This window comes from Schistocerca piceifrons, chromosome 1 (assembly GCF_021461385.2).
Source record: "Schistocerca piceifrons isolate TAMUIC-IGC-003096 chromosome 1, iqSchPice1.1, whole genome shotgun sequence".
NCBI lineage: Eukaryota > Metazoa > Arthropoda > Insecta > Orthoptera > Acrididae > Schistocerca > Schistocerca piceifrons.
The window spans coordinates 534,413,690-534,437,251 of NC_060138.1; the positions used below are offsets into that span (position 1 = coordinate 534,413,690).

At 45.2% G+C, this 23,562-nt stretch overlaps 1 protein-coding gene across 2 annotated transcripts in view; it reads left to right on the top strand.

Annotated features, from left to right (window-relative positions):
* The window catches only part of LOC124798975 (cGMP-dependent protein kinase, isozyme 1), a 586,392-nt gene that overhangs the window by 480,004 nt on the left and 82,826 nt on the right, over positions 1-23,562 (top strand). For both annotated transcript variants that reach the window (XM_047262520.1, XM_047262512.1), the window contains exons 2-3: positions 8,272-8,477; positions 19,201-19,343. In XM_047262520.1, the coding sequence (XP_047118476.1) occupies positions 8,344-8,477; positions 19,201-19,343 (277 nt within the window). In that variant the 5' untranslated portion in view covers positions 8,272-8,343. The remainder of the gene's footprint in view (positions 1-8,271; positions 8,478-19,200; positions 19,344-23,562) is intronic.

A 23,562-nucleotide genomic window follows, 5' to 3' on the forward strand; every position in this document is an offset into this window, starting at 1 on the left:
TATATGATCATCATAATAACGTCAGAACTATTTTGTCATATTTTGCAATGTTAACTTACAGAAAATTGTTTTATTTTATGGTCTGTAATACAGCTTTGTCTTAACCCGATAGTCTTGCAAAAGACGAGCACTGGACTCAGAAAATTTGACCAACTAGAATGTCTAAATTACTATTCTATTCTTTGACAGACCCAGAAAAATACGCCTGTTCCCTCTTCATACAAAATGTGAAGTTATAAAACAATTTATTAAAGCTTCACCAAAAGATGCTGACGCCTATAAGTATGAGAAAAATAGGTTAACGGAGCTATCAAGGGGCAAGGTGAAAGAAGTTTTCGTCGCCTCTGACATTCGGAAACTGACGAAACACGAAACTTTTGAACGTAAAATTAGGCACTGAAATATCAACTTGGATATCCTGTAAGGAAATTATCAACAAAGTCTACGGCAGCTTTAAAGTATAGAGTGCTTTCATGAGCATAAAGCTACACTTCCTAGATTCCTATGTCAGTTGCTCTGCAGAAAATCTTGCTGAGAAAGACCGATGAAGAGATTATAGAAATGTAGCGAAATTATCAGTTCAGATGAGATCAGCATCATAACTGACTACTGCTCGATGCTGCACCGCAAGTGTCCTCAAGCAGTAAAAGAAAGAAAAATTTCGAAACGGAGTTTTTCGTGGGAAAAGAAGAGAAATGAAGATTGTATAGGAGATCATAATACTTTATTATGCTGGGAATATCTTATTTTATCATGTTTTAATGAATATTTTTGAGTATATGTCGTCAATTTTCAGAATCTTCACCATTACTTTCTGAAAAAACTCTTGACATTTCTAAACTTAGCATAAAAAAATGACTACAAGAATTTCTAAAGAATTAATTTGTAGACAACTATTATATGAAGAAATTATGTAGATCAATGAATTTGTTCAGTTTCTAAAAAAATTTTTGTATGCCCTTTCACAATTCCTGTAGGAAATTTCAATTTATTGTGAGTACTGGCATTTTCAAACGGCCACTATACAAAGTAAAATGATGTTATTTTTATTAAAAAGTATTATCTGATATTTGTTAATGAATATTTCTACGTGTAATGATGATAATAATTTCGTGTGAGTCAGTGACGCCGTGCAAGTCTCTCTATAGGACGCCACTTCGGTGACTTGCGTGTCCCTACCCTTAACCAGTTATCCAATCGGGCAAAGGGGACGTACAGTTTAACGTGGAATCAGAAACACGTGTTTCAGATGACTCCTCACATCGTTCAGTGGTGAAGACTAGGTTGAAATGCAGACTCAGACAGCCGTGTTAATAAATGTGAAATTTAAATAAAATTAAAAAGAAAAAATGTTACATCTAGCAAGATTCGACCCAACAACTTTGCGATTATTGTACTTCTACGCTACGCTCTCTGCTCCCAATGAATTTGTCAATAACGTACACACATTTTGTACGAAACAACACTCGGATAGCTTCTAATTTTCAAAGTCGATTTTTTCGAGTTTTCTTGAGAACTGGATCGTACTGCATTAGAAAACTGACGTACGTGCACTGAGCTTCACCACGAATTTCACTCTTGCGCCATTCTCTTCATTTCATAGATTGTAAATGAGAACACAAGGTGCATGTGTTACTCTGTCTTCCTCTGTGTTCCCTTACAGTTTTTACCCTTTACAACTCCCTCTGGTACCATGCAAATATTTCCTGACGTCTCAACAGATGTTCTATCATCCTGTCCCTTCTTCTTGTCGGTGTTCCCCACACACTGAGGTGACAAAAGTCATGGGATACCTCCTAATATCGTATAGGCCCTCCTTTTTCTAGGCAGCAACTCCACGTGGCATGGACCCAACAAGTCGTTAGAAGTCCCTTGCAGAAATATTGAGCCATGCTACCTCTACAGCCGTCCAGGATTTTGTGCACGAACTGACCTCTCGATTATGACTCATAAATGTTCGATGGGATTCATGTCGGGAGATCTGCGTTCTTCAAACCAGTCGCGAACAGTTGCGGCCAGGTGACGTGATGCTCTGCCATCTATAAAATTCCCGTGGTTGTTTGGGAACATGAAATCTATGAATGGCTGCAAATGGTTTTCAAGTAGCCGAACACAACCATTCCAGTTAATGATCGTTTCAGCTGGATCAGAGGACCCATTCCGTGTAAATACTGCCTATACCATTACGGAACCACCATCAGCTTGCACAGTGCCTTGTTGATAACTTGGGTCCACGAGTTCGTGTGGTTTGCACCACACTCGAACCCTGTAATCAACTCCTACCAACTGATATCGAGACTCATCTGGCCGGGCCACGGTTTTCCAGTTGTCTAGGTTGCAATATGATCACGAACCCTGGAGAGGCGCTGCGGGCGATATCGTGCTGTCGGTAAAGTCACTCGCAATGGTCGTCTGCTGCCACAGCCCTTTGACGCCAAATTTCGTAGCACTGTCCTAACGGATACGTTCGTCGTACCTCCCAGATTGGTTTCTTCGGTTATTTCACGCAGTGCTGCTTGTATGTTAGCATTGACAACTCTTCTCGCCGGCCGGTGTGGCCGAGCGGTTCTAGGCGCTTCATTCTGGAACCGCGCGACCGCTACGGTCATAGGTTCGAATCCTGCCTCTGGCATGGATGTGTGTGATGTCCTTAGGTTAGTTAGGTTTAAGCAGTACTAAGTTCTAGTGGACTGATGACCTCAGCTGTTAAGTCCCATAGTGCTCAGAGCCATTTGAACCATTTGAGCAACTCTACGCAAACGCAACTGCTCTCGGTCGTTAAACGAAGGCCGTCGGCCAGTGCCTTGTCCTTTGCGAGACGTAACGCCTGAAATTTGTTCTCGGCACACTCTTGACACTGTGGGTCTGTAAACAACGAATATCCTAACAACTTCCGAAACAGAATGTCTCATGTGTCTAACTCCGACTGCCATTCCGCTTTCAATGTCTGTTAATACCAGTTTTACGGCCATAATCACATCTGCAACCTTTTCTCATGAATCACCTGAGTCCAAATGACAGTTCCGTCAATACACTGCACTTTTATTTCTCGCGACGCGATAGTACCGGCATTTGTGTATGTTTTTATTGCTATCCCATGACTCTTCCCAGCTTAGTGTACGTTCGTTTCTTCTCCGATTCTGGAGAGGACCTCCTCATTTCAACACTGTTCTGCAGCACCGCACCTTCAGAGCGTCGGCTCACTTCTGTTCCTGGAAGTACGGAGAAATTCAAGGGCAGTCCGTGAAGTGCCGCTGTTGGACTCGCTGCCTTGGAATGGCTAATCCCACGACGCCTGATGTACCCAGCTCAGGTCTGTGCAGCCGCAGCAGTGTGCTAGGCTCCTCCAGGTTATCAGAACGGGAGAGGAGTCCCCGAGGTTAGGCGACACGCAGGGTCGTGGCCGTGTAGAGTGGTGAGCCCGTCCCGTCCCGTCCCGGCCTCGCGTAGCCTCGCTCGTTATCCGCTGCCACAATTAGGCGGTGCGGGCCACGGCCCAAAGGCAAGCCTCGTTACCCAGGGAAACGCGAAAAATAAAACACGCTCACACCCGCCCCGGCGCAGCACGGCTTTGTGGCCGTTCCTACAGTGGGAGTTCTCTTTGTGGCTGCTACATGTCGCTGCGTACTTCTCTTGTGTTTTTATTATTATTTTCGTTCCGTTTTCCACCTGCCGCTTTCCCTATGTATGTACGTCACAGGTTAGGTAGCATCCTAAGGAAGCAACGGACAGCTGGTTCCCCGTGACACTGCGGCCTCAACGGAGTGGTGTGCATTTTTGCTAAGGCCGGTGCGCAGTACCTGTGTAGAGAGACAGAATACTTCACGGCGCCACTAGTTTTCTGTCTCTGTCCCACCGTACGTACTGTAGCTGTTCTCCTCTTAGCAAGTGGTAGCACACTGGAGCTGGACCCACATATAAAGGGTGTCCAGTTTGTCAGAAGCAAAAAATAACAAAAACATATCCAGCATGATACTTATCTACATATCTACATCTACATATATACTCCACTAGACACCAAGCGGTGTGTGGCGGCGGGCACAATTCAAGCCAAAGTCGTATTACCCCCTCCCCTCCCCAACCCCCCACCCGCCTCTGTTCCACTCGCGGATCGAAAAACGACTGTCTGAACGCCTCAGGACGAGCTCTAATTTCCCCTATCTTTTAATGGTGATCATTGCGCTATTTGAAAGTTAGTGGTAATAATATGTGCTCTACATCATCGGCGAAGATCGGATTTCGGAATTTAGTGAGCAGCCCCTTTCTTTTAGCGCGTCGTCTATCTGAAAGTGTGTCCCACTTCAAACATTCTATGAGATTTGTAATGCTCTCGCGATTGCTAAATGTAACAGTCACGAATCTTGCCTCTCTTCTTTGGAGCTTCTCAATCCTTGAAGCAGAGCCAACTGGTAAGGGTCTCATACAGACGAACAATAAGACTGGACGAACTAACGTATTGTAAGCAATTTCCTTTGTTGAAGGACTGCATCGCTTCAGGATTCTACCAATAAACCGCAATCTAGAGTTCCCCTTACCCGTTACTTGTGTAATCTGATCATTCCATTTGAGATCATTTCGAATAGTCACACCCAGATACTTGACGGATGTTACCGCTTTCAAAAACTAGGCATTCATTTTGTACTCGTACATTAATGGGGATTTTCGCCTTGTTATACGCAGTAGGTTACACTTACTAATATTGAGAGATAATTGCCAGTCATTACACCACACATTTATTTTCTGCAAATCCTCATTGATTTGTTCACAACTTTCTTGCGACACTACTTTCCTGTAGACTACAGCACCATCGGCAAACAGTCTAGTGCCGCTGTCAATACCATCAACCAGATCGTTTATGTAAATCGTAAAAAGCAGCCGACCTACTACGCTGATCTGTGGCACACCTGAAGTTACGCTTGTTTCTGTTGAAGTCACCCCATTCCGGACGACATACTGCTCTCTGTCCGTTATGAAACTTTCTATCCAACCGCATATGTCATCGGATAGACCTTAAGAGCGCACTTTTAGGAGCAAGCGACTATGAGGAACTGAGTCGAACGCCTTTTCAAAGTCGAGAAATATGGCATCAACCTGGGAGCCGGTATCTAGAGCCTGCTGTATATCATGCACAAAGAGGGCCAGCTGTGTCTCGCATGAGCGCTGTTTCCTAAAACCGTGCTGGTTTTTGCAGATGAGCTTCTCAGGGTCTAGAAAGGTCATTATGTCTGAACACAAAATATGTTCCATGATTCTACAACAAATCTATGTCAGTGAAATTGGCCGGTAATTATGTGCCTCCGATTTTCTCCCCTTTTTATAGATTTCTATGACCTGGGCCTTCTTCCAATCTCGTGGAACTTTCCGCTGTTCCAGTGATCTCTGATAGATGATGGATAAGGATGGTGCTATACTTGTAGCGTAGTCAACTACCAGGGGAACATAACCACCAAGATTTCCTCCCCTGTAACTTTGTTCGCTACAAAAATACAAGGGCTGAATAAAAATTAGTGGCAACACTGTTGTAATTCATACAAGACTTTATTCACCCTATTACATGCCATCAACATCATCGCCCCGCATCTCCATCACCTTCGCCCACTCAGATGGAGGGTTTCGTATACCATCAGCTCGTCCACCTCCATTGATGTCTCTCAAGGGTTGCCCTACAGCACGGATGATGTCTTCTCTTGTGCTGTAGCTCGCACCACAAAGAGGTTCCTTTATTTTGGCGAACAAGTCGTAATCGCGCTGACGCATATCGGGTGAATACGATGGATGTTGCAGTGTCTTCCAACCCACGTACGTAGGAGATCCTGCACGGGTTCGCCGTCTGGCATCGTGCGCTGTCCTGAAAGATGATGGTATGCAGTGTCAGAATGTGCTGTCACTATCTTCTCAGTACTGGACGAAGGTGATGTCGCAAGGGTGTCCATGAATCACGTACCGCAGGGGCACACGGTCATTGTACCCTGCTAATGCAGTCCGTTGTGATATCACCTTCGTCCCGTACTGAGAAGAAAGCGATGGCACTTTCTTTATGGCTCCAAAAAAGTTTTGTGCAGCAACGAAATACTACTGTGTAACATTCACATTAAAGTTAACGTTACTATAAACATAACACACACTTGCCTGACGCCGCTGTACCAGCAAACAGTGTGTGTGCGAGGGCGAGGTAACTCGTCAACTTACTGGAGGTGACAGTAAACAAATGGAAACATGGAAAATCCACACGTGTCATTCAGTCGATCGTCTTCAGCTGAAGGTTTGTGTCAGTGCAATGTACAACAACGAAGACAAGGTAGAAATGCTGCCCATATGTGGAGGTCGACGGTCGACTGGATGAATGGTGAGCATCTTTGTTGTGTTTCCATTTGTTTGCGGCCAACTCCAGTAAGTGGGGAGTTACGTTACTTTCATACACACACTGTTTGCTAGTACAGCAGTGTGAGTTAGTTGTGTGTTATGTTTCTAATAACGTCAAGTTTACTCGAATGGTACACGGTGATACGTTTTCGGACAAGTCTTTAGGAGAGAAAGCGGATTACCACGCAAGAAATAAAGGGTTTTGTGGTGAATTCCTCAGTGAGTTAATGTGTGTAGGTCTGCTGTTTGGAAAGGAGGTGAGGGGTGTGGTGGGGTTTTACGTGACGACGAGTATGGTTGAATGTATGAGTTAGTGTGTATAGGGTTTCCTTTTCAGGAAGGAGGGAGGATATGTGTGTGAGTGTTCATTGTAGGTGGGTACACATGTGTGGATATGTAGAGGGATAGCTGCATAAGTTAGCACTTATTGGCCATCTTTGTTGTGAAGGACAGGGGAGGATATATATACATATGTGTAGCCTGATGTATATGTATCTGTTGTTAGATAGTTGCTTGACTGGGTTCATTTATGCAGGTCTGCTCTTTTATGTGGGTGTGGGGTGTATTGTGGATAGGTATATATATAATTGATAGGTATATATGTATGCATAGCTGTTTGACTTTATGGGTCAGTTCATGTAAGACTTCACTTTGAGGAATTTGGAGGTATTTGTGGAATGGTATATATAACTAGATTGGCAACCACCCCTACTTACAGTCTGACCATTAATGAACTATATGAAATAAAATCATCGTAACTTCTGAACGGTTTGCATTACGACTTTCAAACTGCATGGCTGGCATTGTGGCATGATGGGAAGTAGTATGCACATGCACACGCACCTTGGTTAGGTTTAGTAACGAAGCCCACTTTCATCTAGTTGGGATTGTCAGTAAGCAAAATTGGCGCGTTTGGGGGACTGATAATCCGCATTTCACGATCGAGAAGTTACTTCACCCACAGCAGCTGACTGTGTGTTGTGCAGTGTCCAGTCACTGAATAATTGGTGCGATAATCCTTGATGGCACGGTGACTACTGAATGTTTGTGAAGGTTTTGGAAGATTATTTCATCCCCATTATCCAAAGTGACCCTGATTCATGCACGATGGTGCTCGATCCCATAGAAGCAGGAGAGTGTTTGATGTGCTGAAGGAGCACTTCGGGGACCGCATTCTGGCTCTTGGGTACCCAGAGGCCACTAGCATGGGCCTCGATTGGCCGCCATATTCTCCGGATCTGAAAACATGCGACTCTTTTTGTGGGGCTATATTAAAGACAAGGTGTAGAGCAAAAGCCCCAAAACCATTGCCAAGCTGAAAACAGGCATTCAGAAGGTCATCGACAGCATCGATGTTTCGACGCTTCAGTAGGTCATGCAGAATTTCGCTATCCATCGCCAATGATGGCAAGCATTCGGACTCGTCACAACCTAAATCCAAATATCTGCAGTGAGACTAACATACTGAGTAAAGTGTGTTTATAAACAATTTACGTTTTTTGAAATATAGTTAAAGTATTGTCACCCTGTACAAGGATGCGCCTAGGTAAGTGTGGATGGGTATGTACTGTGAGTGGGAATGTGTGGGTTGTTGGCTGTATGGGGTAGTGTGTGTGTATCCTTCCTCTTTTGGGAGGAGGGTATTATTTGCAAATATGTGGATGGATATCACTGAGCTGGTGGGTGACTGCATGGAGTAAAGTTGCTAGTCTCCTCTTTGAGGAGGTGGGGGGAGGGGGCCATGGGAGCATGTGAGAACAGGGAAGTGTGGATGGATGGATGGCTATGTAGCTACAGATATGTTGGACAGTGTGTACAGGCCCTTTCTTCATTCCACATTTTCCTCTTGCCTTTGCTGCAGCTGTTGCTGTGTAGCCTGAGTCTAGAGACACGTGTTTGTGTGTACAGAGCGTGCTGCAGCAGGCGACCAGCTTCAGCCAAGATGGGGACCTGCTGGCGTCACTGCACGAGCACCACAGCATGCCGGGGCAGGCGCTGCCCCCGGCCGCCTCCGCCGCCTCCTCCAGCAAGAAGCAGGGCGTCTCTGGCGAGAGCACCGACGTGGGCCAGACTGCCGATGACATCCAGATACAGCGTTACGATAAGGATTTCCGGTCAGTGCCACTCACCCTCACCACTGACAGCAGAGCTAAGAGAGCCTTCGTCTTCGCTAATGTAGGACTAGTCACGAAAGTAGGCACGTGGAAGTCACATTGCATGCCTATAGTGTTGTAAATATGTAGTACAAGTTTTCACATTCTTGGTACCACAGCCACAAATGTATTAAAAAGCAATCCCATTTTCCACATCGGTTGTGTTACGATGGCAGTCGTTTACTTCACACGCCCGGGTGGTTTTTGCCGATGTTACATTTTCAAGACTTTGCTCCTAGCATGAACGTCTGTCATTTAAATACACTGCCTGACAAAGAAAGTGAAGCACCCAGAAGGGTAAGATAAACGTAAAGAAAAGTTCACAGCCTGGGACAGTATATGACGTCATTTCAGTGAAGACGAAATCAAGTCGTATTTGCAAAGAACTTGAATGCACGAGCCCACTTTTCAGTCTGACGTGAATTCCCTCTGGCATGGATGCATGTACTGATTCGGTTGGGAAATGTGTCATATCTTTTTTGAGTCATCGGTCTTCTGAGTGGTTTGATGTGGCCCACCACGAAATTCTGTCCTGTGCCAACCTCTTCGTCTCAGAGTAGCACTTGCAACCTACGTCCTCAATTATCTGCCGGATGTATTCCAATCTCTGTCTTCCTCTACAGTTTTTGTCTTCTACAGCTCCCTGTAGTACAATAGAAGTCAGCCCCTGATTTCTTAACAGATGTCCTATCGTCCTGTCCCTTCTCCTTGTCATTGTTTTACAAATATTCCCTTCTAATCCGATTCTGCACAGAACCTCCTCATTCCTTACCTTATCAGTTCACCTAATTTTCAACATTCGTCTGTAGTACCACATCTCAAATGCTTCGTTTCTCTTCTCTTTCGGTTTTCCGACAATCCACGTTTCACTACCCTACAATGCTGTGCTCCAAACGTATATTCTCAGAAATGTATTCCTTAAATCAAGGCGTATGTTTGATACTAGTAGATTTCTCTTGACCAGGAACACGCTTTTTGCCATCGCTAGTCTGCTTTCGATGTCCCCCTTGCTCCGTCCATCATTGGTTATTTTGATGTCTAGGTAGCAGAATGCCCTAACTTCATCTACTTCGTGACCAGCAATCCTGATGTTAAGTTTCTCGCTGCTCTCATTTCTACTACTCCTGATTACATTCGTCTTGCGTCGATTTAGTCTCAATCCATATTCTGTACTCATTAGACTGTCCATTCCATTCAGCAGATCATGTATTTCATCTTCACTTTCACTCATGATAGCAATGTCATCAGCGAATCGTATCATGGATATCAATTCACCTTGAATTGTAATTCAACTCCTGAACCCTTCTTTTACTTCCATAATTGCTTCTTCGATGTAGGGAATGCACAGTAGGGGCGAACGACTACATCCCTGTCTTACACCCTTTCTGATCCGAGCATTTCGGCCTTGTACATACTGTATATTACCCTTCTTTCTCTATAGCTTAACCCCATTTTTCTACGAATTTCCAACATCTCGCACCATTTTACATTGTCGAACGCTTTTTCCGGGTCTACAAATCCTAAGAACGTGTCTTGATTTTTCTTTACTGTTGCTTCCATTATCAACCGCAACGTAAGAATTGCCTCTCTGGTGTCTGTACCAAGGCCAAATTGATCGTCATCTTACACATCCTCAATTTGCTTTTCCATTCTTCATAATATTATTCTTGTCAGCAACTTCGATACATGATATATATACGAAAATGGTATCTGTTCTTTCGGACATGTGAGAAAGAACAGATACCATCTTCATATATATATATATATATATAGTTCAGGCTCACCGGCCACTTGACCATCTTCATCTTCTATGCGGATGCACAAACAGTGCCCGAACTCTTACGGGAATCGGCAACGCGCCGCGAGTAACGAGTTTAATGGGCGGGGGCACTATGAATGTAGTGTGGGGCAATACGTTGAGAATGTGAGTCTCGCGCGAGGCGTGCCAGAGATAAATCCCTGCAGTCACACTATCTTCTGTGTCCTCGGTGGCTCAAATGTATACAGTCGGCTTTCAGCCGTGATACCGTGCGGACGGGCTCGGCGCGCCGGGCAGTGCTCCGCAGGTGTTGTTGTTTACCCGCTAGCGCGCGGTCGCGTCGTTGTATTGCCGTATAGTACCTGTACCGACCCGACATGGCGTTCTCATATCGAAAAGCTACAAACTAACGTTCAACGCATCGTACGCGAGACCGAAAGCCCATGAAATTGAACGGTTTCTACGAGACATCATGCACATAGAACCACAAGAACTGATAGGAATTCGTCTGTCTATTGTAACCAGCACGGTGTACCTCAAACTGATTGACGAAGCGGCCTGCGACAGATTACTCCAACGATCTGCAAACGGCTTTCGCTTCTGTCACGCAGACGGTAACGTGAGCGTGGTAGGAGTTGACCATGCTGGTCTGAGGGTGCGTACCGTGCGCATCTTTGAACTACCGTTCGAAGTTCCTGCCAGCCTAGTCGTTGATGCGCTGCGGCCATACGGCACAGTTCTGAGCCACACAGAGGAGAAATGGAACACATTCGAAACGTACCCTGTCCTTAACGGGGTAAGACAAGTGCGCATAGAACTTAAGAAGCACGTTCCATCATATGTTTTCGTTGGTGGCTGCCGCGCAATTGTTATATATGATGGACAATCGAGGACTTGCTCGGGCTGCGGCCAGGAAGGCCATGTTAGAACTGAGTGTCTGCAGCGCCGCCTCGTTCAGGTGCCCCGCAATGAACTTCCCCAACGATCCACTATGACCTCTCTCCCGCTAACATACGTGGAGGCGGCACGACATGATGTGATGGATGATCAAAACCTGCTACCTCCTCAAGCCGCTGCCAGTTCCGTTGGAGAGTCAGCACCGTCGACGACGCCGCAGCCCAACGTTGCAGAGGTTCCTACAGCCTCTGCCCACCGCAGCGTCGTGGGCACCCAGCCACCGTCACTGTCGGAATCGGACACAGGGGTTCCTAGCGACCGAGACTGTGTCGAGCCCCGCCCTCCAGTGGATGTCGAATCTCGGACCCGAAAGCAAAAATCACCCAAGCGACACAAGAAGAGGCGATTGTCAGTTGAAGAACAGGACAAGGATGTGAAGCCAGCGGAAGACATCGACTTCGTTGACTCGTCCACAACAGCAACGGACTCCAGTGGCATCATTCACCAAAAGGTGCCTGAAGACAAGGAACACACTCCTAAACTTGGTGGCCCAGAAAACGAGGCGCATTGCGTCAACTCCCAAAATGTGGGCTCCTGTGAAAACGACCAGCCACCAATGACATCACAATCGTCTCTTGGTGATTGGGCAGACGATATGGAGGCAGATGATACACAGCAAACATCGATATCTCCACCAGAGCTCATGGCTGACATTGAGCCCGGAGGGCTCTGCCAGTCAGGGACTCATACGGCACAGTAATGCACAGCATGCAGATGGATGGCTGTGTGGTGTGTGAGATCACTGTGGGCATGCACCGGCACACTGCCTCCGCCACTTGATATGTCTCAGTCATACCGTGTGGGAACAGTCAATGTAAATTGTGTCCACTCCACTGTCAAGACCCGCATGTTACACGACATGATCAGAGCGGCAGACTTGGACATTGCCCTTCTCCAGGAGGTCCGTCCCGAGCTGCGTTTAGACCTATATGGCTACACCACATACAGCCTACCCCTAGGTGATGGCGCAGGAGGAACGGCCATCCTTCTCCGAGATGGTATAGACGCGACGGATGCGACGTACTTGCCGAACGGGCGAGGCATCGCACTCACACTTCGCGCAGTCCGCCTCATTAACGTCTACGCTCCCTCCGGTAATTCGCACCGTGGTGACAGGCATGTCTTCTATTCGGAGGAGGTAGCCCCACTTTTGCAAGGAAATATGGACCATTACATAGTGGGCGGCGATTTTAACAGTGTTCTGCGGCCCGAGGACCAGATACCGCATTACGTCCCATGCCCGGCTCTACAAGCATTGATACGTGACCTCGCGCTCCACGACACATGGCTCTTACATCATGGAACCCTGAGTGGATATACGCACTTTACCAGCCATTCTGCCAGTCGTCTGGACCGGATATACGTCTCGCGTGCCCTCCGCACAGCAACCCGTGATGCAGAACTCTGGCCGACGGCCTTCACGGACCATCTCGCGTACATCTGCACTGTTACCTTACCCCGACAACTCACAAGACGCAGCAGGGGCCCGTGGACGCTGAACGTCTCCCTCCTTCGCGAGGAAGCGTGTCGGCGAGCAGTCACTGACACGTGGCGTCGATGTATCAGGCGCCTGCCCATGTATGCTTCCACGTTGCTGTGGTGGCTAGGATGTGTCAAACCTGCACTCCGAAAGACCTTGATGGCCTACGGGCGTGACAGATCGAACTGGCAAAAGGCAACATCGGAATTTTACTACACAGCGTTACGTGAACTGGCGACGCAACCACCGTCTCCCGAACGTCAGATGTCCGTACAACGCATCAAAGCTCGTCTACTTCGCATCAGGACCGAGCAGCTCGAAGGTGTCCGCATCCGTGCGCGAGTGCAAGACTGTATCCCCAACGAAACAGCGTCTGTGTATCACATTGTGCGCGAGAGGCGCCACCGCAAACGTCAGCTCATTACGGCGGTAAACACGGAGGAGGGCGGCCGCGCAGTGACACAAACGGACATCGCGCACACGTTCACCAGACACTATGGGACCTTGTACATGGAAGATCCGCGAAATGTACGTGATTATGACGAGCTGTTGCACGATTTTCCCGCCCCTCGGGACGTGGCACCCGATGATAGTCTGCTGTTGCCCATTACACCCGACGAGCTGACATCGGCCTTGGCACGTGGAGCACCGAACAAGTCGCCTGGACCGGACGGTTTACCCCTGGAATTCTACCGCACTTTTTACCACCTTATGGGTGACAAGTGGCTCCAAATGTTTCAAGACCTGATCCGCCCTGATTTCACTGTCCCCATAGAATTCACAGAAGGCATCTTGATCCCAGTCCCGAAACCGAATGGTGGTTGTAGGTGGCAGGACTTTCGCCCACTCACACTCCTCAACAACGACTACAAGGTCTTCGCCCGTATCCTCCGCGCGCGTCTCCACACCGCTATCGGGAAAGCCATCCACACCGATCAGACATGTTTAGGTGGTGTCAGCAACATTCATACGGCGCTAGGAGCATACCGCGACGTAATTGCTTAGACGGCGGCCTGCAAAATACGAGGCGCCCTTGTCGCCGTTGATTTTGACCACGCATTCGACCGCGTCGACCACGGCTTCTTACGCGCAGTTTTGCAACACATGGGCCTCTCTCCGGAGTCTGCACAGGTGGTCCTTCGACTGGTCCACGGAGCGCGCTCCCGCATGATGGTCAATGGTTATCAGTCTGGTCACATTGTTGTTAGACGGTCAGTGCGACAAGGGTGCCCCCTGTCGGGTATATTATTTGCTGCAGCGCTTGTACCAGCTTTACATGGTCTACGACAGCGATTAACTGATATCTGCTTGCGGGACGTGACCTTTCGTTGTGGTGCATTCGCCGATGACGTGGTGTTGCTCGCCAGGTCAGAGGATGAAATGCATATGGCGCTACAGTGGCTACGCCAGTACGGGGCGGTCGCTGGGAGCGTCATCAACGTGAAGAAGACAAAATTCATGGATGTCGGAGGGGGGCTTTCCCACACAACGGCGGTGCCCTTTGACAAGGTGCCCGTACTCAGGTGTTTAGGAGTGCAATTCTATAGCACTGTCCGCCGCACGGCGGCGGCTACGTACCGCCGGCTCCTACACCAGACACGTGCTCTGCTGCAGGACAACAAACTGCGTCACTTGGATATGCTTCTCAGAACACGTTATGTCAACACCTATCTTGTCTCAAAACTGAACTATTTTGCGCATATCCTTCCCTTGACGGCTACGGTGGCCGACAGATTTCAAGCAGCATATGGACATTTCGTAAGCACCGGTCTGGTTTTTAAAGTCCGATACGCCACCCTGACGCTGCCGCAGCGGGCGGGCGGAATCGGTTTAATTCATGTATATAACCGTGCGCGATCGCTTTATCTCAACACTATGCATCGCAAGTGGACCTCTGCCCACGCCACTCTGACGGGCACCCTGATAGCGGAAGTGACACCACACTCTCTGCATCCCCCGGTTTCTGTAGGACACATTTCACCGGCACTCACCCACATCAGAAGTTCTTGATTGACTTCAGCTACTTACGGTCAGACCTTCCGACGACACGGAAGTCCAGCACAAAAGACTATTATCGCCTCTATCAACAGCAGCAACCTGTAAATACGATCACCCACAGACATCCTGAAGTTGCCTGGAACACGGTGTGGCGAGCGGTACACACGCCTTTTCTGCCTACGACGGTGTGTTCATTGTGGTACGTGGTTGTGCATGGGAAGTTCGCTACTCGTCAGAGGCTACATTCCATACATCTGACGGACGACCCCTTGTGTCCGACATGCTCAGTCGCTGACTTGGACGCACACCGTCTGACGTGTACCGCGACCAGCGAGTGCTGGCTACTGACGCAGCGCATGCTGGCGTTACTCTTGCGGCGATTGCCGGAGTCTATTTCCCCTGATGAAGTATTGCGCCCCGACAGCGTATACTTTCCATCAACCAGGAAGAACGCCGTTAACTGGCTAAAAGGCATGGCCGTTTACTACATATTTTGCGATGCTCCCAAAGGCACACTCGACTTTTGGTCTCTATTGATGACGACACATGCAGCTTTCAGCCGCCACCCGAAGTACAGAACTCGTTTCGCAAATTATTTAGGTTCATTATTTGCGGATCCTCCTGCTCACTGGGGCGTTCCGGGTATGAGACGCTGAAAATGAAGAAGAATCCTGGAGCATATTGATCCTCTACGGACGGAATAGGGGGGAACCCCTCCCAACAGACGAGAAGACGACTCGGACGCACGGCTACGGCAGTTGCAGGATCTTTCTTTGTAATGAAATAAAAATAAATCTATAAAAAAATGTTATAAAAATTAAAGAAATTAATAAATAAAACAACATCGACAAACCCACTACATCCTCTTCCTGATCCTTCGATCCTCGACCTCGAACACGTTGCTTGGGCGTGGCGGCGGGATGGCCAGGCTTCGGGTGTCGACCCCTGCCCTACCCGTCGTCCTGCTCCTGCAGCGGAGCATTAGATTTAAAAAAATGTATAGAGCGTCTGCCATGTAAGCAGGAGATCCCGGGTTCGAGTCCCGATCGGGGCACACATTTTCATCTGTTCCCGTTGCCGTATGTCAACGGCAGTAAGCAGCTAAAGGTTGTAATTTCATAGCAATTGGATACATGAGCCGTTAAGCTTATTGTACGATAGTTCTCGCACTTGTCAGCTCTTGCAGTCTTCGGAATTGTCTGGATGATATTTTTCAAAGTCAGATGGTATGTCGCCAGACTCATACATTCTACACACCAAGGTGAATAGTCGTTTTGTTGCCACTTCCCCCACCGATTTTAGAAATTCTGATGGAATGTTATCAATCCCTTCTGTCTTATTTGATATTAAGTTCCCCAAAGCTTTTTAAATTCTGATTCTAACACTGGATCCCCTATCTCTTCTAAATCGATTCTTCTTCTATCCCATCAGATAAATCTTCCCCTCATAGAGGTCTTCAATGTACTTTTTCCACTTATCCGCTCTCTCCTCTGCCTGTAACAGTGGGATTCCCGTTACACCCTTAATGTTACCACCCTTGCTTTTAATTTCACCGAAGGTTGCTTTGTCTGTCCCATATGCTGGTCTAGGGGTAGTGTCTTTGATTCATAATCAAAACCTTTTCGGTCCCGGGCTCGAATCCCGCCGCTGGTTAAATTTTGATTAATAATCAGCATTGGCGGCTGAAGACTTCCCTCATTCTCCAACGACCTTGTCAAAGAGGGCGGAAGAGCAGACAGAGCTTCAGGGCACTCTCTTGTCCTAGGGTTAGGGAACCGCCCCCAAAGGTGGAAGAATCAACAATGATCAACGGCATGAGGATGTAGAAGGCCATGGAAACCACTGCATTGAAGACACGTAACATGTATCCACAGTACATGTGGTCTGTAATTGAAGAAGTGTCATGACAATCACTCCACTGGCATAAATTCTGGAAGAGTCCCCCATTCAGATCTCCGGAAGGGGACTGCCAATGGGAAGGTTACCATGAGAGAAATATAAAGATTGAATAAACAACGAAAGGAAACGTTCGACGAGTCGGGGCGTGGAATGTCAGAAGCTTGACTGTGGTAGGGAAACTAGGTATAGTTATAGGTATAGTTATAGGTATAGCAGGGGGTCAGGAAGTGAAGTGGAAAGAAGACAAGAATTTCGGGTTAAATGAGTGTAGGGTAATATCAACAGCAGCAGAAAATGGTATAACAGGAGTAGGATTCGTTATGAATAGGAAGGTAGGGCAAAGAGTATGTGACTGTGAACTGTTCAGTGACAGGGTTGTTCTTATCAGAATCGACAGCAAACCAATACCGACAACGATGGCTGAAGATGAAGAGATAGAGAAAGTGTATGAGGATATTAAAAGGGTGATACAGTATGTAAAGGTGGATGAAAATCTAATAGTCATAGGGGACTGGAATGCAGTTATAGAGGAAGGAGTAGAAGAAAAGGTTACAGGAGAATATGGGCATGGGACAAGGAATGAGAGAGGAGAAAGACTAATTTTCTGTAACAGGTTTCAGCCAGTAATAGCTAATAACCTGTTCAAGAATCACAAGAGGAGGAGGTATATTTGGAAAATGCCGAATGATACGGGAAGATTTCAGTTAGATTACGTCATGGTCAGACAGAGATTCCGAAATCAGATACTGGTTTGTAAGAGGTACCCAGGATCAAATATAGACTCAAATCACAATATAAAAAAGTGATGAAGAGTAGGCTCAAGTTTAAGACATTAGTCAGGAAGAATCAATACGCAAAGAAGTAGGATACGGAAGTACTAAAGAATGACGAGATACGGCTGAAGTTCTCTAAGGCTATAGATACAGCAATAAGGAATAGCTCAGAAGGCAGTACAGTTGAAGATGAATGGGCATTTCTAAAAAGGGGCATCACAGAAGTTGGGAAAGGAAACACAGGTACACAGAGGGTAACTGCGAGGAAACTATGGGTAACAGAAGAAATTCTTCAATTGATCGATGAAAGGACGAAGTACAAAAATGTCCCGGGAAACTCAGAAATACAGAAATACAAGTCGCTGAGGAATGAAATAAATAGGAAGTGCATGGAAGCTAAGACGAAATGGCTGCAGGAAAATTTGAACACATCGAAAAAGAAATGTTTGTATGAAGGACAGACACAGCATATAGGAAAGTAAAAACAACCATCGGTGACATTAAAAGCAAGGGTGATAACATTAAGAGTGCAACGGGAATTCCACAGTTAAATGCATAGGAGAGAGTGGAGAAAGAATACATTGAAAGTCTTTATGAGGGGGAAGATTTGTCTGATGTGATAGAGTCGATTTAGAAGAGAGAGGGGATCCAGTATTGAAATCAGAATTTAAAAGAGCTTTGGATACAGAGAGTGGGGGGAGCAGGAGGTGTGTTCAGCATAGGTATGTCAAACGAATACGCTGGCGAAGCCGCAGCGAAAAGGCTAGTTACTACAATAACAGCAGCATTTGTAATCACGCAACAATAGGAAAAATTAACTTCAATTTTGCTAGAGCAAGTAAAACAGGAGGCAGAGAAAATCAGTTTCTACGAGGCAATAAAGTTGTTCAGTGTATTGTCAGATGAAATTAAAAAGACAACTAAACTCCAGATATTTAAAAATCTCATTAAAGGCACATCTCTTAAATAAAATATACCACTCTGCCAAGTACTGTATAGAAACAATGTAAGCATTGTTAAAATGTTAACACTGATAATGAAGACGTCTGCCACTGACAAATATACAGTCAACAATAGTGCATCATATGGTAAAATGTTATGCCCAAAATCTGTGGTTTTGATAAACTAACTTCCTTCCATTTTCCCGAGCCCAATTTATTGTTTATACGAGTATGTGTAGGAGATTTTGATTTGATTATTCAGATAGACAAATTGGGAAATAGAAGAAGATAAAGACAACAATATCGTTGTTAATCTGATGTAAGATGAAAGTATGTGCAATGCAGAGAGAGAGAGAGAGAGCAGACCAGTGAACATTGTTGAATAAACAACACTTTTCCAATTATTGGTTAACTTGTTTATAAATATGTGCAAACAAAAACCAATGTTGTGCACAATATATAAGTCGTTGTCAGCCTCTAAGATGGCATGTATGAATTAATAAATTTTGAAATTGTTTAATCCCTTGTATGAAAATGACATGTCAAATAAGTGATCCGTGAATGAATAACATAAATAATATTACTGACTTACTGACGTAGTCACCTATTTACAGCCGCGCGGGATTAGCCGATCGGTCTCAGGCGCTACAGTCATAGACTGTGCGGCTGGTCTCGGCGGAGGTTCGAGTCCTCCCTCGGGCATGGGTGTGTGTGTTTGTCCTTAGGATAATTTAGGTTAAGTAGTGTGTAAGCTTAGGGACTGATGACCTTAGCAGTTATGTCCCATAAGATTTTAAAATTAAAAAAAAATACTTATTTACAGTAAGTCTACGAGTAACTTCATTTACATCGTATTTATTGATAATTCTCTTTGCAGGTCCAAACAGCTGATAAAAGACGCTATTATGGACAACGATTTCCTGAAAAATCTGGATTCCAGCCAAGTGCGAGAGATTGTGGACTCCATGTATCCGTTGGAATACGGGAAGGGGAGCTTTGTAATCAGAGAGGGAGAAGCAGGTAATATTCTGACACTTGTGAAGCGCTGTGACGCCCGATGGCAGTTTACAATGCACTGTAATAACATATCCATGTTTGCGCGGCGGTTAACGTCACTAATAGGCCGTCACCAGTTTGACAAATTTACTCTGACCACGTTAATCGCATCAGAATGATGAATAAATAACGAAGTGGAATTATTCAAAGCAGCAGATCGACACCGTAATGGGCAGTAGACCGGAAAGTTGTAATACGCATACAGTGTTTGCGTAACAAGCGCATGTAAAAAAAAAAAAAAAAAAAAAAAAAAAAAAAAAAAAAAAAAAGAATGAAAGCATGTCCACAGTTGACACAGTTGAAAAAATATATTCGAAATGTTTACGTAGTGGTTAATAAATCAATACATGACGAATGAAGCGAACAAAATAATGGAGTAAGCTCTCTGTATCCATACTTTCAATATAGCCTATTTCACAATCTCATCTCTGATGCTTGAATTTGGCACTCTTATCGCTTGTAACACATAGTGTTCTAGATTTTCGTGCATTGTATAAAACTTCAACTTGGTTTATTTCCATGTTTTGTTTTTAAGTATTTATTTAATGTTCTTGACGGAGTTTACTCTGCAACATCCTCTTCCGGTCGCTTTGCACTTCAATTTGAGTACATTTTCCGGATAATCTTGAGCAAAGTTTCAACGCAAACGTTAGCGACCATTGTATCAAGGAACTCCTATTTCCAAGCGCATTTGAATGCCGTTAATAAAAGTAAATAGTTCCATTCAATAGCTCACTTGTTAAAAAGTATTTATCATGTTATGAAATTACGTACCTTCCTCCCTAACATTATTTGCCGATAACCTCATTTAGACATTTTAAACCGTTCATGAAATATAAGGGATGGAATCCCTTTCGTGACTCACTTGTGTACCACGCCAACGGCAGTGGGTAGTCATCACATTCGTAAGGTACGTGACATACTACATAATTTAAGGAATTAATCTCTAATTTCCGCAGAATGTTAATTCAGACAATTGGCAGTCAGCTGAAGTCCTGTTTCTCACGATTACAGGCACTACGCCATCTCTCTCGGTACTAAGGGTTGGAGAATCACTTTCGTGAACAGCAACTATTAGTTTCATGAACAGATGACGTTCTTCACGTTTCGTGTTGAATTTAGAAACATTGTTGAAGCTTCCTACCTGACTACCGAGTTCATGTTGATAAAATAGTTATTTTACTTTAGTAAACACTGCCTGGTACACAGTAGCCTGTGATGAAATGACTGAAGTTAGCAAAAAATGTAGTGTCAAAACGGACTTGTTACTATATAGTTGCATACTTATCATGAAGTTTGCGTAAAACTAGTTTCCTTTTTATGTACAAAAATCCTTGCTATATAGTTAATTTGCCATAACGTTTGACCCATTAATCACAAAAGAATGCTCCTAAAGGTAGTACATCTCAATAAAATATAAATTTTGGTATCATCAGTGGCCAAAAAACTACACCACATGTGAAATGTTCGCCATTTTGGCCATGTTGGTTGCCAACACTGAAATTTGCATGACCATCTTTTACATTCCTGGTGACTAGGCGTGAAACGCTACATGAGGGAATACATGCTCGTGTGGTAGGAATGCGACACTAATGCTCGAAATGCGCAATGGCTTTCCAGGCGTTTGATCGACAAAATACATTTCATAACAGCTAGTGATACGAAGTATGATAGTACTGTATATGCGGACATTTAATTTGTAGGGATTGACGTGCTACTAATTTGTTGAATTTATCAACATCGTGACAAAATGATCCTGTGAGTTCTGACAAACAGATCCGTTGACGTTTACAGTGACTTGGCTTCGCGGGGATCAAGACGCGCCAAGTTCTGAAAAATAATCTGCAAATGCATCGCTATAAGAAAGAAACCGCTTGAAACACAGGAACTAGTCAGTTTCATGCCTGAGAAACTGAGTAAATAAGGACAACCATTTAAACATGACTGTCACCTGTAGGAGCAAAGCACTTTTGCGTCAACGACCAAAGACATCGGATGTGGGCCACGAAGGAATCTCGACTAACTTTCCAGGAAACCATTATTTGATGTGAATATAACATTTACACAGTTATTAAACAGTATGCATTTGAAGATGGTGCCAGAAATCTGGTAGCAATGAAAGGCTAACATTGTCGTTAGATGTCAACGCAACTTCTGGACTCACATTTCGTTAATGTGACCGATCAAAATGTTTTATTTTAACACGGTGACACTATCGGTCACACATTATTTAGTATGACGTACTTGTTGAGACAGAACTTCCCACACCAAAAAATTTTGTGTGAAATAAAATGCGTAAATCAGTAACACCTAACATTCGCGCCAGGCAGCGTAGAGTCCTGCAACAGTTTCTAATCAAAAATAATCAGCACTTTCCTTGCGTACGCGAAGACCATAAGTGATACGAAATAGATTCAACATTTGACCGTCCATCGCGGCACTGATATGTTACTCAGATAGAGGCATAATAGCAAGTCTAAAACACTTACTAACTCTTCGTTATGAAAGCCAGCTACATTATGGTCAGCCTTGACAGGGCACTACTACTTCCGTGGTGCTGCTTTAGCATCTCTTCATTCAATTATTTACGTCATTAATGAAATAAGTCATACTGAAACTCTTTTGCTAAAAGAGCGTCCCATATAAAGGGTGGCAATTATTGAACTATATGAAACAGTTCGCGTTAGGACATTCAAACTGCACGGTTTGCCGCGGGGAATGTTGAGAATTAGTATGCACATGTGTCGTTTGGTTTAGCGAGAAAGCCCACTTTCATTTTGACGCATTCTTCAATAAGCAACGGTACCTGAAGTTTTTGGAAGATGATTTCACCTCCATTATGCAAAGTGACCATGATTTCGACAAGGGGTGGGTTATGCAAGACGGAGCTCGACGACATCGAAGCAGTAGAGTGTTCGTTGTCCTGGAGCAGCACTCTGCGGATCGCATTCTAGCTCTTGGGTACCTAGAGGCCACGGGCATGGGCCTCGATTGGCTGCCTTATTTTCCGTATCTGAACACATGCAACTCCTTTTTGTGGGGCTATATTAAAGACAAGGTGTACAGCAGTAGCCCCAAAACCATTTCTGAGCTGAAAACAGCCATGCAGGAGGTTATCGACAGCATAGGTGTTCCGACACTTTAGCGGGTCATCCAGAATTTCTGTTTTCGTCAGCGCCAAGTCATCGCCAATGATGGCAGGCATATCGAACATGTCATAACCTAAACTCGAATATCTGTAGTGACGTTGAAATGTTGAATGAAATGTGTGTACGCCGTAATTTGTAACTAATTTACGTTTTTTTTCATGTAGTTCATTAATTGTCACCATGTATTTGTGGTCTGAATGTTGTTGTCAAATTCATAATAATGTTATGGAGGCTCTAGATTAATCCCTGTAATCAGAAGACGGCTGCTACCTCTGTTGTCCCCTGTAGCGATGCATATTCCCCTCCAGGAGGATTCGCAACAGCTCGTAGTACGTCAGACTGCGCTGCCTGGAGTACAACATTAGCCCACAATGAGTTGGCTATGTTTGCCGCTACGAGTGTTACACATGCTCACAGGACACTCTCCTATTTCCATGGCAGTTGCTCTTCCGTCTTCGGACATCTCGCGGCGCGACCATACTAGGTTCCCATCCACTCACACTACGAAACCATCCTTTTTCCAAGGTCTTCAGTAACTTGCTGCACTGACACCCATTTCTAGCGTCATTGCAGCCTTCCTGAATGCAATATCTTCAAACTGTCTCCCTCAACAAATAAAATAAATGCTGGGTGTATAATTGAAACGAATCACTTACTACAGAAAGGCAACTTGTCCGATATTTATAAATTTCCATTTTTTGAGGGTTATGTTTCTGACTGGATCAATGCATTGTTTACCGCGAAAAGGAAACCTGTTTGCACGATGACACTGGTCAATTTTCCGTTTACATTAATGGAAGGAGCAAAGACACTGTACAGTGGATGACGTTGTTGAACTCACGAAACGTTCCTCGAAAAACGGAAACAAGCTTTCCATTGGTCGAATGAAGGACGATTCTTTTATCGACTATAGTTCCTGCTGGCTTACGTTCTACTCTGTGCAACAAAATTTAATGATCACTTTTTCGAAACCCCGTACTTCTTGCCTCCCACTGCGACGCATAAGTTTGAAATTCTGCTCAAAGGTGCCTGCA